At 29.1% G+C, this 13442-nt stretch overlaps 1 protein-coding gene across 20 annotated transcripts in view; it reads left to right on the top strand.

Moving 5' to 3' along the window:
- LOC145328765 (uncharacterized) overlaps positions 1-13442 on the top strand; it is a 173387-nt gene that overhangs the window by 109336 nt on the left and 50609 nt on the right. For all 20 annotated transcript variants that reach the window (XR_013882591.1, XM_080172596.1, XM_080172600.1 and 17 more), the window contains 3 exons: positions 1508-1603; positions 6644-6714; positions 13205-13284. Coding sequence is in view for 19 of the 20 variants with exons in the window: in XM_080172596.1 (XP_080028722.1) it covers positions 1508-1603; positions 6644-6714; positions 13205-13284 (247 nt within the window). In the remaining variant the exon portion in view is untranslated. The remainder of the gene's footprint in view (positions 1-1507; positions 1604-6643; positions 6715-13204; positions 13285-13442) is intronic.

The raw sequence follows: 13442 nt of genomic DNA, 5'->3' as shown, positions 1-13442 counted from the left end.
TGTAATTTTACATTTTAATATCCGCGGAAAGCTGTCAATCATACGTTGTGAAAAATAACTATTCTTGCATCCATTTATCTCCCCCTATATTCTTTGAAATAAAAACAAAGTGTGAAACATGATACCATTGTTTATTCATCACATATTTTCTATACAATTCATTACTCGAGCTAGAATATCAATATTCATAGTAAGGGTGCTAGGAGGTCTCAAATGCAAAATAAACAAAGATGGCAACATTCATAAAAGCAACGCTATGAAATGGTAGGACAGATGAACATTAACACTTGTTGAGTGTCGGGACTGAATAATCAGAAAATTTATGTAGATTTATTTAAAAACAGCTGAAATACTTACATTTTTAGGACTTGATTTTAAAGATCCTATGCTTTCTAAATCGTACCTAAGTACTATCGAAATCACCATGCAAAATTTTAAATTAATAGGACAATTCAAACACATTTAAGTTAACGAAAAGAGCTAACTGTACTACGAAAAGAGCTAACCGTTACGGACGGACGGATGTACGGACGGACCTACCCTAATTATAGAAAGCTTCGCTTTTAAAAGCTTTAAATTTCTATTTTCTATAATGAACTTCAAATGATATGAAATATACTTCAGAGATTAAAATTTACATTATACATGAAAACACTTAATTTAATACAAGAATAATAATATAAAACAAAACATTTTAATTTGAAGCTAGAAAGGCAAATAAAAAATCTAAAAATAACTAAATTTTTGTGTAAACTTAACCTATGATACAATGTTTACTTTTAACGCTTAACATTTTAATTTTAAATTTCATCTAATTTTACGAGTTAAACTTGTAATAGCTATATTGTATTTCTCTTTTTATTTCTTTTATGTTCTTTATAAAAGATACAAAAACATGTTTGATTAAAATATATTAATCCATATAAATTTCATTTTTTCTCTTCCTTTTATTCCTTGTTTAATAAAGGCATATAGTTTTCACTTCTTCCACCAATTCAAACAAATGTTTTAATGCTTTCTCGTCATTTGTATGGCCCTTTAAACCTCTAAAACAATGATCTTTTTGCCTGTAAGTTTCAGTAAATAGTTTCTTTGTGTCCTATGAGGCTTTTATGTATATACATAAGGTAGTAATCTTCTAAGGTCTTAGTTTTCAGGAAATTTAATTCCTGTTTAGTGTAAAATTTGCCTGGAATGTTATGTTATAGGTTTAACATGTAGGTAGAGGTAATTGGTTCTCTAAGATTCATAAACACGATATCTCATATAACCCACCACCTAATTATTTTTAAAATGCCTCACCCCTGCCTGGCCTATTCTTGAAGTGCTATAACCATGCGGGGCTACCTAGCACCTAATATAAGCTTCCCTAAAGTAATGAAAATACACCTTAAATTAGTTTATTTCAAAATAGGGAGGAGGGGGGAGTTCTTTGCTCAACAATATATATAGGTGAAATCGCTCTTATAATATAATTTATCAACCTAAAATCATTCTTTTTATTCAGGAATATTGATCCTCACACCGTGGAGTACAAGTATACACCAGAAAGAGAGGGAAAACATGTTGTTATGATCACATGGGCTGGTAAAGAAATTCCAAAGTAAGATTTATTTTTAATAGTTAGAGCACCCTTTGATTGCACAACCTTTGTTTAGAATTTGTTGCTGTTTAAAAGTCAATGAATTTAAATGATTGTCACCCGTCTGAAAAAGCAGCCGAGGATATATTTTTACATTTCTAGCATGTATATGAAAGTTTGGATATTCTTATTTTATGTTTTTTTTTATAGATCTAAAGGGTTTGGACAATGGCCGAAAAATTGGTGTGTAAATCCTCAATACACGAAATTACCCCTTCTGTAGATTACAATTAGTTGTTGTTAGAACACTGAACTTAATGAACCAACCAATCAAAATTCAATGAAAGTCCTCAAAGTTTCTAGGTCCACTAAATAGAAAATGTTATTATAAAAACTAGAATAAAAAACAGCCCAATGTCCCCTCACTCCTGTTTTTTTTTCTATTACTATGAGTGGCTTGTAAATTACTGCAATTAATCAGAAATGTAAAAGGTATGCACATCATATAGATCACAGAATTTTAATCCTACAATAAAAAAAATCTCCTTAAATTTTATAGAAATATTTTAATTGTAATTACCTTTTACTGTCAAGTAATCTAAAAATCTTTCTTAACTAAAAATCAACCAACTACCAAAGTCTTTATTATAAAGTTTATAATCCGAAAAAAAAGATAAATTTATTTTCCATTTTCCTATCCCTATACCCATGGTAAGTAGGTGACATCCTCTACAAAATAAAAATCTTTAAATTGTTTCCCCCCAAACTTCCTGGGTAAGGAAAAGTTCCCAAAGATGTTGGTACAGATTGTACAGCATATCATTTGTACTTTTGAAAATACTGCTTGATTCGCATCTATAGGCCAGTAAAATAGCTAAAAACCACCCCAAGAATATAATATAGCCTCATTGAAAAGTACAACAAATTTGGACCAATAGTTTCCGAAACTTTTAGCTTCAGACAAAAAAATTCTTACTACTTTATATTATAGGGTTGCGCTTTATGCTCTTAGGTGAATAAAAAAAAATATTAACAAAAATGAATATTTTAATGAAAGTACATAAAAAAACTGTACGATAAACAAAATAAAATGTGTAAAGCTTAAAGCTTTATCCATTTTATAGAGTTATTGAAGAGTGCCATTATGCATAGCTTTTAAACAGAATATATTCTTGGTTTACCCTTATATTATATTTAGTTAAAATGTCAGAAGATTTTGTAATATATAACTGTATTACATCTTATTATTCCCAATTAAAAATATTGTTGATTTGCAATTGTAACATAAGATCTCGCAAACGAAAGAACAGACAGAACCCCCTTTTCACGGAAGCCTTGTATGGGACCAGGGCCCATTTAGTCTCTATAATGTGTTATGAAAAATAAATAGCATAAGTCTAATATAAATGCAATGTATTAAAGTATAAGAAGTTAATTTTTTTTCTGTCTTGATAATTAAATGCATTAACCTAGCCCGCTTTCCATCTAGATCAAAAGCTTTAGCCGTTTCATTTTTATGAAAGTTAAAAAAGAGAACAAAATTATTTTTCGAGATGTAGCCATAAATGGATATTAAAAACCTAATAAAAAATATATCAAGCTGTATTGTTGGCATAAAAGACAGAAATTAAAAATGAACACGAACCATAAGACATAATTTTGAAGTCAAACGAATATTCCAAAATACTTAAGCTATTTTTCCTTTCCAAAAAATGTGCTTGCTTAATTAAACCCAGAAAAACATGAGTTCCAATTAGGTATAGTTAATTATTCTAGCTGGGTAGAAATTAAATTTTATACCATCAATAAAAACGAAAGGTTCATTCATTTTAAATTCAAACAACGCAAAATTATTTTTTAAAAAGAAGCTTTATTATAAAGGGATAAGACAATGGATGATAATTATATACACAAACCTAATGATAATAAACAAAAAGCCCATTCTGCAAAACAAAATTATTGGTTGAAAGGTTTGGAACAAACCAATCTTTCAATTTAACAAAAGTAATCAAAGTTTTTGAGTCAAAGAATAAAATTACGTGTTATAAAACTTTGGGTACCTGTGTAATTTACAGTCCTATGTCTCCTCCCTCCCTGTGTATAATTTTCATTATTGAGGACCTAGGTCTATCTATGTTCTTTATGGGAATTATTTTTTCAATTTGGCTTACATAATCACTATTTATAAGTTAATTTAAAGCTACAAATGATTTTTCCCTGTCATTCTAATGGCAGGTATTGACATTAAATATAAAGTTATATTATCTCCCTACTCACATAATGCTTATGCCCACATGTAAATGTTAAATTATAGATAATTAAAACTGTATATTACATAAGCAAGATGACCAATTTTGAGCACCAAGAAAATGTACATTTTGGATAAATATTCTTCCTATCCTATTATAAAAAGTAGTAAGCTTTTTTCTGTAGCGAAGGATCTCACTAAGCACTGAACTGAATTGGTTCTCCTTCACAGTGAAGCTTCTGAGAGGTTCAGAGAAGGTTTTTAACAATATTTGGGGAGGGTATCTCCACCCTCCCAATATAAATTCCCCCATTCAAAATCTTTTTTATTATTTTTCTTTTAAATCTTGATATGAATAGAGGGGGGTCGACTTTTATCACCAATCTTAAGTGCCCCTAAAGTCTTCTAGGGGCGTATCCGCTAGTATATATAAAAAAATGTTATTATGCCTCTTTATTCTAAACACTGCACTGGACCGACGTGGTTCTCCTTTATAGTTAAGCAGTTTTATCAAAAGCAATGATATTGGCTAACCAATTATATTACTCAAATCTTGAATTGTTGCTTGATGTTGTTCCTTTACAAGACTTCCCTAAAGCACCCCCTACTTAACAACCCAATGGATAGCCTGATATCTAGTTGCCGAATGTGTACGCAGTTTCCTGAGTGTTTCCTCATTCTAGCTCAATATTTACTACTAGCTAAAAAAGCTTCAAACTTCAAAAAAAAAAATCAAAATTTAAAAAATTCAAATTTATAATGTATATTGTATAAATCGTTTACACATTCAAATTTTGATTTTTTTAAGGGAAGTTTGAAGATTTGTAGCTAGTAGTAAATATTGAGCGAGGATGAGGAAACACCCAGGAAACTGCGTACACATTCGGCAACTAGATATCAGGCTATCACCCAATGACCCTCAAAGATGAGGATTAAGGGATAAGTAAATGTTAGAAAAATATATCTTTAGTTTTGCTCCTTAAATTGTCACAATTTTTGGGGGAAAATAATAAAAAAGAGTAGTAAGAGCTTTTAGGATACTTATTTGATAGTGGACAATTTAAAGCCACGTCTCGCGGTCGTAGCGGTCATGGTTAGAACCGGTTATAATAATGTTTTATTTTCTAGACTTTAAATTAAACTCTATCACTAATTTGTAAGAGGATAAGGGGAGGGAGAGGAATTATTAAATGAAAAAAATATATAAAACCACATATTACCAAAGTTAAGGTAAAGATCCTTGAAATAGAATACTGAAAGCCCTTAAGTTGAGTAAATCATGCATATTAAACACTGTAACACAGACAAATATCATAAAATTAAATAGTAATTTTTGTAAAAATAAGAAAGTACATTATTTAGAAGCAATATTTATTTGTTTACAATCCTAAAGTCCCTTACCACGATGACTATTTAGGTTTTGTTCTTAAAATTTGAATTCTATTGTAAATTAGTTTTTAGATTACTTCTTCCTTTCTTATACTATCCCACCCAATTATTTACAACCCTAAGTCAGAGTATATGTATATACTATATAAACATAAAAATGAACATACTTTTTGGAAACATAATATAGAAATATCACAATTTTATAAGTAAAATTTACATAAAGATTGTGTTTCCTAATTTAATTCAGCTATAACTGAAGTATTTTGGCACTTTCCCACAAAGTGCATATCAAACACTAAAGCCCCCCCCCCTGATTTTTAGATTAAATTACAAACCTACTGTGCTTTACACTGCGGGGCTACACATTATCAAATATAAACCAACCCAACAAAGCCTATAATAATAAACAAACAAACGAAATCGAAATCGAAAAGGTTCTGTGCTCGACTAATCACTTTGAGGGAACACACCAGTATTTATATACAGTCTTTAATAAGAAAGTATTTAAAAACAACAAGAAACAGAATTTTACACATAAAAGGATTTGGGGAATGATCAATTTATTATCAACTGTCTTATCCCTGATTTAATTTAAGTTTACATACTTAAACCCTAAGTACCATCTTATGCCAAAGGGGACAAATTTATAATTTTATGTTAAATATTTTCATAGGGATATAGTGATAAGAATAAAACAATATAAAAAATATCATGAACAAAGAAAATTTTGTCCGTAAATAGCGCAGCAATAAGAACCAAACAGCATATTTTTATTAAAATAAAAAAATGTAGCTTTCTAAAGAATATTTTCAAATTTTTTATAACATTTTGATTAGGTAGGTCATTTAATTTGAAGCCAATTGATAATTATAATTTATTGAAAAACAAGGAAGTTTCAACCAAGAATTGTCGGTTAGTCGGACGTAAAGATAAACCCTAGTTTTAGAGTAACTGTGCTACTAAAATATTATCAAAATTTTGTAACTTATTTGTTAATACTTTAGTGTAAGCATTCTAAATTTGTATGTTTGTAAGTTAAGTATAGAATTATACAATACATCACATAGTTAATGATATTTCCATCAATTTTCCAAATTAAAGTAATAATATTTCCAGAAAATCTACGATTTTTTAAACAAACCATTTGATTTTGTTATAACCCTTACAATTGGAATCTTGTGAAGTTAGAATTAACCTAAGTTGTTAGAAAACTATTTGATGAAAGTGGGTATATCTGATATTATTATCGGCATTATCATCATGACATTAAAATCTTTTATGTTACAAATAACTCTAGTCTCAAAATTACATTACGATTTCGTCTTTTTGTTAGTGTAATTATAATAATGATTTTTAAAGCTAAGTTAAGAAGACTAATAAGTACTGAATGAGTTACATCTATATTAATTTTTTTTTGTTTTTAGATCTCCGTACCATGTAAATGTATCACCCAGCAAGTCAAGCAAGATAAAGGCATTTGGCCCTGGACTTAAAGGTAACAAATATTATTTGTTATAGGAAAATTGTATCTTTTAATGTGTGAGTGACTTGTGGTAAGGGTTAAATCTCTTATTTTGCTATTAGATCACCCATTTTCCATCATCTTTTTTTAAAAATACACTCAAGGTTAACTTGTTAAGTGCCCCCAACACATTACAAGAAACAAGTTTAAAAATGAATTATGGAGGGAGTTTATGGGTGATCTAATTGCTAAATAAGTAATATATTTAACATATTAACAATTTCATATTTGTGATACTAACATGGAACTATACAATCTAATACTAACATCTATGTACTTTACAAAAGGTGGTTATTGGGTTTAACTTCAAAATTAACCAACAGAGTTACAATCGTAGCTTAAAATTTAAAGACATAGCCATGAAGTAGGATCAAAGTGCATATTTAGCACCAGAAGTCTATTCTAAACAGTATAGAGAAAGTCATGCTTTCTCTGTACTGTTTCTGTTAGATTGACTGACGTACGGATATATAGGAGTACTAGTATCTTCGTTCCTTCGTATAACAGTCTTGATTTGTACATCTACTGGAATTTTTGTAGATTGATTGAATACTTATTTTCTGCATAACTAACCTCCTACTTACCCCAGGAATCTATCAGAAATTAACTTGTCCATCTTGCTTCACCAAACTACGACATGGAAAACATACAAAAATTTGTTACAAAAAAGGTTTCAACACCACGCCTTTTTATCATCGAAGGGATAGGACAATGGTTGATGGATTAATCTTTCCTAAAATTGTGTGAATTTAGTTTCTTTTATATATTGGAATGTAGATTAGTTTATCTGCCATTGTCCTCTACCCTCCTGTTTCATATTTAAAGCCTCAATTCACAGTAGATTAATTTAATAACCCATTTATTTATTTTGCAGCTAGCTATTTAGTAAGTTAAATTTGCATGATTTAAAGAGAATAAAAGCATGTTAGATTATTATATTTAAGTTCTAGTCAATTTAGTATTAAAATCCGTCATAAATGATTTTTAAAAATATTCCTCTAGTGACTTTAACGAACGAAAAGACAGAAAGCGTACTCCAATATGCAAGAATATGCGTTAAACAGTTAGTACCAGCGCTTTAAGTTTCATTCATAAAGTCACAAAACCTATTAAATAAATATTAACAGCTTTGCATTTAAGATACTATATTAAATAAGAATCAAATGTACCAATATTTAAACCACTTTTCATAATTCGATGTTGCATTGTGTCGCTAGTTTTTTTTTTGTGCAAATTTCTGTTCTTCCCAAAATGAAACTTTTTGGAAAGCATTGTACTACTAACGTCTTAATTAGAATATGGTACTAAACTTGAAGAATAATAATCCTGAAAAAATAGCATATCATTTCTCCAATGTTTTTTTTACAATTTAAATGTTATCACAAGGGATAATAATACGTTAGTTTTGCCATTCTGGCAAGAACTATCAACAAAAACAACATTTATTTTTTAAAAGCGAAGCTTTTCTATAATTAGGCATGTTAGAATTGTCCTGTCGATTTAAAATTTTGCATGGTGATTCCTGTAGTAGTTAGGTACGAGTTAGAAAGCGTAGCAACTCTATAATCATTACTAAAATGTCCGTACGTCCATTTTAAACATGTTGATTTTTTTACTTTTTAACAACAAATTTTTATGTGATCTAATCATCCGATTGATCTGATTTTTGGTATATTGATTCCTGGGACAACAAAGTATAATGTTGTAAGCGAAGCAACTCTATAATCAAGTCCTAAATATGTAAGTATGTCCATGAACATTATCCTACCGTTTCAGTGATTCGCTTTTATGGATGTTGTCATCCTTGTTTTTGTTATGCGTGCACTGAAATTTACCAGGGTTTGTAACTCTTAAGGGATTAAGTAAAAGTAGCAGGTGGACCTCCTAATATTCATATGTTTGTTAATATATCTTTGTGTTCAGGGGGAAGGGGGATTTAAAAGCTTTCTTTCAGCTTCAAGGAAAATGTTTGTTTTTTTGTTACTAACTGCGGTATTTAAAGTATGCAGACTAAGCTATGAATGGTATGCAAAATTTTGCTAAAAATTTACACATTGCATCACAGACTTGTAGCGTACCTACCTAGCTAGAAATATCTCTATACCACATTCAAGAGATATCGCAAAAAAGCAAAAAAAAATGTAACCACAACTAGAGGCGAAAAAATATTTGTTGTAAACTGCTGATATGAAAATAGATTAAAAAGAAACAGTTTTTGGTTAGTATATTAAATAATTGTGCTTTGTTTACATTATATTTTCTAGAGAAAATAAAATATAAACTTCTCTAAAACTTCATTCTTATGTCTTCTTAGTTTTAAGTTGTGTGAGGGGTAATTTTATAATATTTTATCAAAGAAGTTGTATCAACTTTTTTTTTATAGCTAGCCGGTCCTTTTAGTAAGTAGTAGATGTAAAATTTTTCATAGAATTCAGATATGCAATCGGTTTTTTTGTAGACCTCTTATTTTTTAAGTAATTTAAGTTTTTTAAAAAAAATTAAGTCGATTTTAAGGTACTAAAATGCAACAAAAAAAAAGAAAGAAAATGGCCATTATGAACAAAAATAGTAAGATCTTTAATTTGACACCTTACTTTTTCAATTCTGTCAGGTAATTATTGAAAAAATCGATTTTTTTAAACCCACGAGAATAAAAACTTTGAACTCAATTTTATCATTTCACAAGTAAAAAAATATGGGTTCATATATACCTTTAGAATCAGAAAAATATTACGAATCCATTGTAAGCAAAATTGAAAAAAAAAGTTTACAATATAGTATATAAACTACAATAAAAGGAATTATATGAAAATATCATATTATATTGTACAGGCAACGTCTTAACTTTTGAATTGAGTATAAAAATGGGAAGGGGGTATAGAGGGGTTAAAGAGGGGGTAAAAAAGGGAAGACGATAGTGTTGCCAGAACAAAAAATACAATTGGCCATTTTTTATTTTTTTTATTTTTTTACTTTTTTTCAATTTTGCTTACAATGGATTCGTAATATTTTTCTGATTCTAAAGGTATATATGAACCCATGTTTTTTATGTCTGTTTGAGAAAATATTTAGGTCTAAAGTTTTTATTAAACCGAGGTTAAAAAATAGATTTTTTCAATAATTACTCAACAGAATTTTAAAAGTAAGGTGTCAAATTAAAGATCTTACTATTTTTGTTCTTACTGGCCATTTTCTTCTTTTATTTAGTTGCGTTTTAGTACCTTAAAACCGACTTAATTATTTTTTTTAAAAACTTAAATTACTTAAAAAATAAGAGGTCTACAAAAAAAACCGATTGCATATCTGAATTCTATGAAAAATTTTACATCTACTACTTACTAAAAGAACCGGCTAGCTATAAAAAAAAAGTTGATACACCTTCTTTTAACCTAAAGTGTAAGTTTGTAAATAATATTTGGGGGTCAAACTCATTTATTTCACTAAATTGGGCCACTTGAACATTTTTATCCTTGATATATATCAAATTATCATTAATGTAGCCTTGGGCCTCGTAAAGTAGTTAGAAAAAGATTTTTAATGTGCTATAATAACTATACATTTGTTTTTATGGATGTATTTTACTTTGCACATTTCAAAAGAAAATTTCTTAAGAAGTTAAAATACCAAATTATAAATTTTACCTAAAAACATTATTCGTTGGAAACAATTATTCAGGAATCTGTCATCCGATTCAAAGAAGTTTTAATAAAAGTATAACAAATTGAAATTATTTTATATATGCACAAGCGACTGCGCACCTAGCGTCTAGGAGCTCTATATTTGAATATGTAGAACAGAGAAGAAAAATAGCCTTAAACCATCCCAAGACGTAAATAAAAAATTTAATTTAACTTAAACAACCCGGGACCTATGTGAAGCTTCCCTGAAATGGAATACTCATTCGGCTCAGCGGTTAGCGAGATACTTCGCTACAGACCAAAAAAGTTTACTACTTTATATAATAGGATATTTGTATATTATCAACCAATCAAAGTTCATTAAAAGTCCCCAAAGGCTAACGAATAAGAAATTGTTATTGAAAACTTTGGGGACTAGTGTAAAAAAACAGCCCATTGTCCCCTTTCTTCCTGGTTGGTTGCACATTCCTATCTTGCCTACTTGGACTTATAACTTTTTAAGAGTGGGCGAAGATGATATCCATTTTTCTAAGTAAAAAGTATCCTATAGATGATATTTTATACTACATTTACAGTAAATTTAAGTATTAACAAACAGTAATCCTACTGGAAATTGAAAACTAGGAAACTCCTTGTAAAGATTATAAAGTTCCTAGGAAGTGCCCATTAATTGGGCTTGGCAAAAATTTGTCTTGCAAAATATGTTCCTAAAGTCTTAGATTTACATGGTTTAAATCAATAATATTAAGCTTAATTGAAAACTAAAATGATCAATCTGTATCGCTGTAGATGTAAGGTACACCTATTTTTTTTGTTATTTTATACATATAAAGGTATACATAATTCCTTTGCTGCACAATGTTTTTTGTGTTGCTATGAATGTAGTCATCCTTGTTTTTCTATCAAATCGGTTAAAATGTATTCATCAATAGTGCAGAAGTGTGTTGGTTGCAGTTTTATAGTTTGCAAATGCGCAAAAAATTTAGGAGATTGTTTGTCTATGACTTTTATGCAATCTTTATATTAAATTGCGTAGTTGCTCTATAATTATGTTATTATATGTGTCCGTTTTGCTGATTACTATTTTCTTCTGCAACTATTCATCTGTTGTTTTTATCATTTTTTTTACATGATTATTTTCGCTAATCTTAAAAACTCAATTGGTGGATTTATAAATGTTTTGATTGCATGAACAACATTCCTCAATGATTAGGTGATTTTTAGAAGCGTGCAAATGAATTCTATATCTAAATTATTGAAAATTCATAGATTTTCCAAAAATTTAATTTACAATTTAAAGCATTATAATTATGGTTAGTTCGTTAGTTTTCATTCACATTATTCGGAGAATATATGTGGATATTATGACAGGGAAAATTGTCGTCAATTTAGGTTGCTAATATGGACCTTATTTATTGGCCAGTTCGTTTGTTCAGTAGGAGGGGAGAGGATGGGGTAAAGGGGGGAGGTTTAGTTATTTTAGCCCGCTTCAAGTTTCACTTTATTAGAGAACATGAAAATTTTGCATAAGATCCAAGTAATAATATATATCCATTATTTGGAGCGTTAGCTCATTTATAAGTGTACCATAAAAGTTTGTTAATTTATTTTGAGTTCACTCAATAATCATCATTACAAACTATAAGTTTTTTGAGTAGTTAATACCTTAAACAAAATTGATTACAATACAGACGGATTATGTAATCAATTGTATATTAAAAGTAATTGGGGGTGAGGATAGATTTTCAGCAAAGTATTTTTTTTCAAAATAAAATAAATTTGTAGTTGTCTAAAAATTCACAGCTGGAATATTTTTTACAATATATGTCGACCATGTGACATTTAATACAGGAGATAATGACTATTAATAATAAGCTATCAATATAAGGTAGTTTTTTCGAATGTTTGTCTACATGCTCAATGAAAACATGAAATGATTTGGAATAACATTAAAAATGCGCAATGAAAATTGTAATGCCTTTTCCTCATCATAATATGATTGATTGATAAAACTAAGCCTTCAGAACCTATGAAAAAAACATAATACCATTTTAGCACCAGTAGTGAATCTGCTCTTTTTCAAACTGTTATGTGTTGTCATTTATAAGCTTCTCTACTTATGGTTGTTGTCATCATTGTTAAAGATAAGTAAATTAAATGTAAATAATTTGCAGAGATGTGAGGGTTTCAGGTGCTCTAATGATAGAATGTGCTGTTTTACATGATATTAGTTAATGCATGTTATTAAAATTACAACTCACTTTCATTAATTTTATTTAAATAGAATTAATAACCAGTTTTAGTGCATGTTAATCCTTATAAAATAGTAACAGGATGTTCGATCGACTGCTGGACCAATTTGGTCCTTGTTTACAGTAAAGCTCTATTTAGGTTCAAAGATGGGTTTAACCCTACCTCTTCCCTAAAGTGATCCTAGAGTCCTTTAGGGGCGTGGTCGTTAGTAGTAATTTTTAATAATTAGTGTATGAGTATATTTTTACCTGACCATCCAAAAAAAGGTAAGTGCAATGCAATAAAAGTAATAGAAGCCTCTTATTTAGTTCATTTAATATTAACTAGTGTCATCCTATTTGGGCTCTTTCAACTTAAATATATCTATTTAAAATTAAATTGGTAGAAATTTTAATTTAAATCACAGAAATTATTGAAATATACAAATATATAAATGGCAACCTGCAGTAAAAGACCATTAAAGTTAAACCAAACACAAATTAAAGCATTATGAATAATATTACTTTAATAGCTTAATACAAACTACAGTAATTATAAATAAATTTTATATATCTATCTATCTTGATGTTTAGGTGGAGTGGTAGACAAGCCAGCCCTATTCACAGTGGATACATGTGGCGAGACTGGAGCTTTGGGTTTCAGCATTGAAGGAATTCATAACTATAGACATATAAACAAGCACTAGCTATAAAGCAACGACGCTACTCAATTATCTATTACTAAGTTTTTAAGTAGCTAATATATGGGTGTTTAAGATAATGCAAAGCGATGATAAGCCTTATATAGTTTAGACTTTTCGAGTTTCTTACG

The sequence above is a fragment of the Acartia tonsa genome, chromosome 9 (genome assembly GCF_053477335.1).
Source record: "Acartia tonsa isolate MP-2025a chromosome 9, ASM5347733v1, whole genome shotgun sequence".
Classification (NCBI taxonomy): domain Eukaryota; kingdom Metazoa; phylum Arthropoda; class Copepoda; order Calanoida; family Acartiidae; genus Acartia; species Acartia tonsa.
Note: the sequence above shows the minus strand (reverse complement) of the source record. Positions and strands in the feature narration are given on the sequence as shown.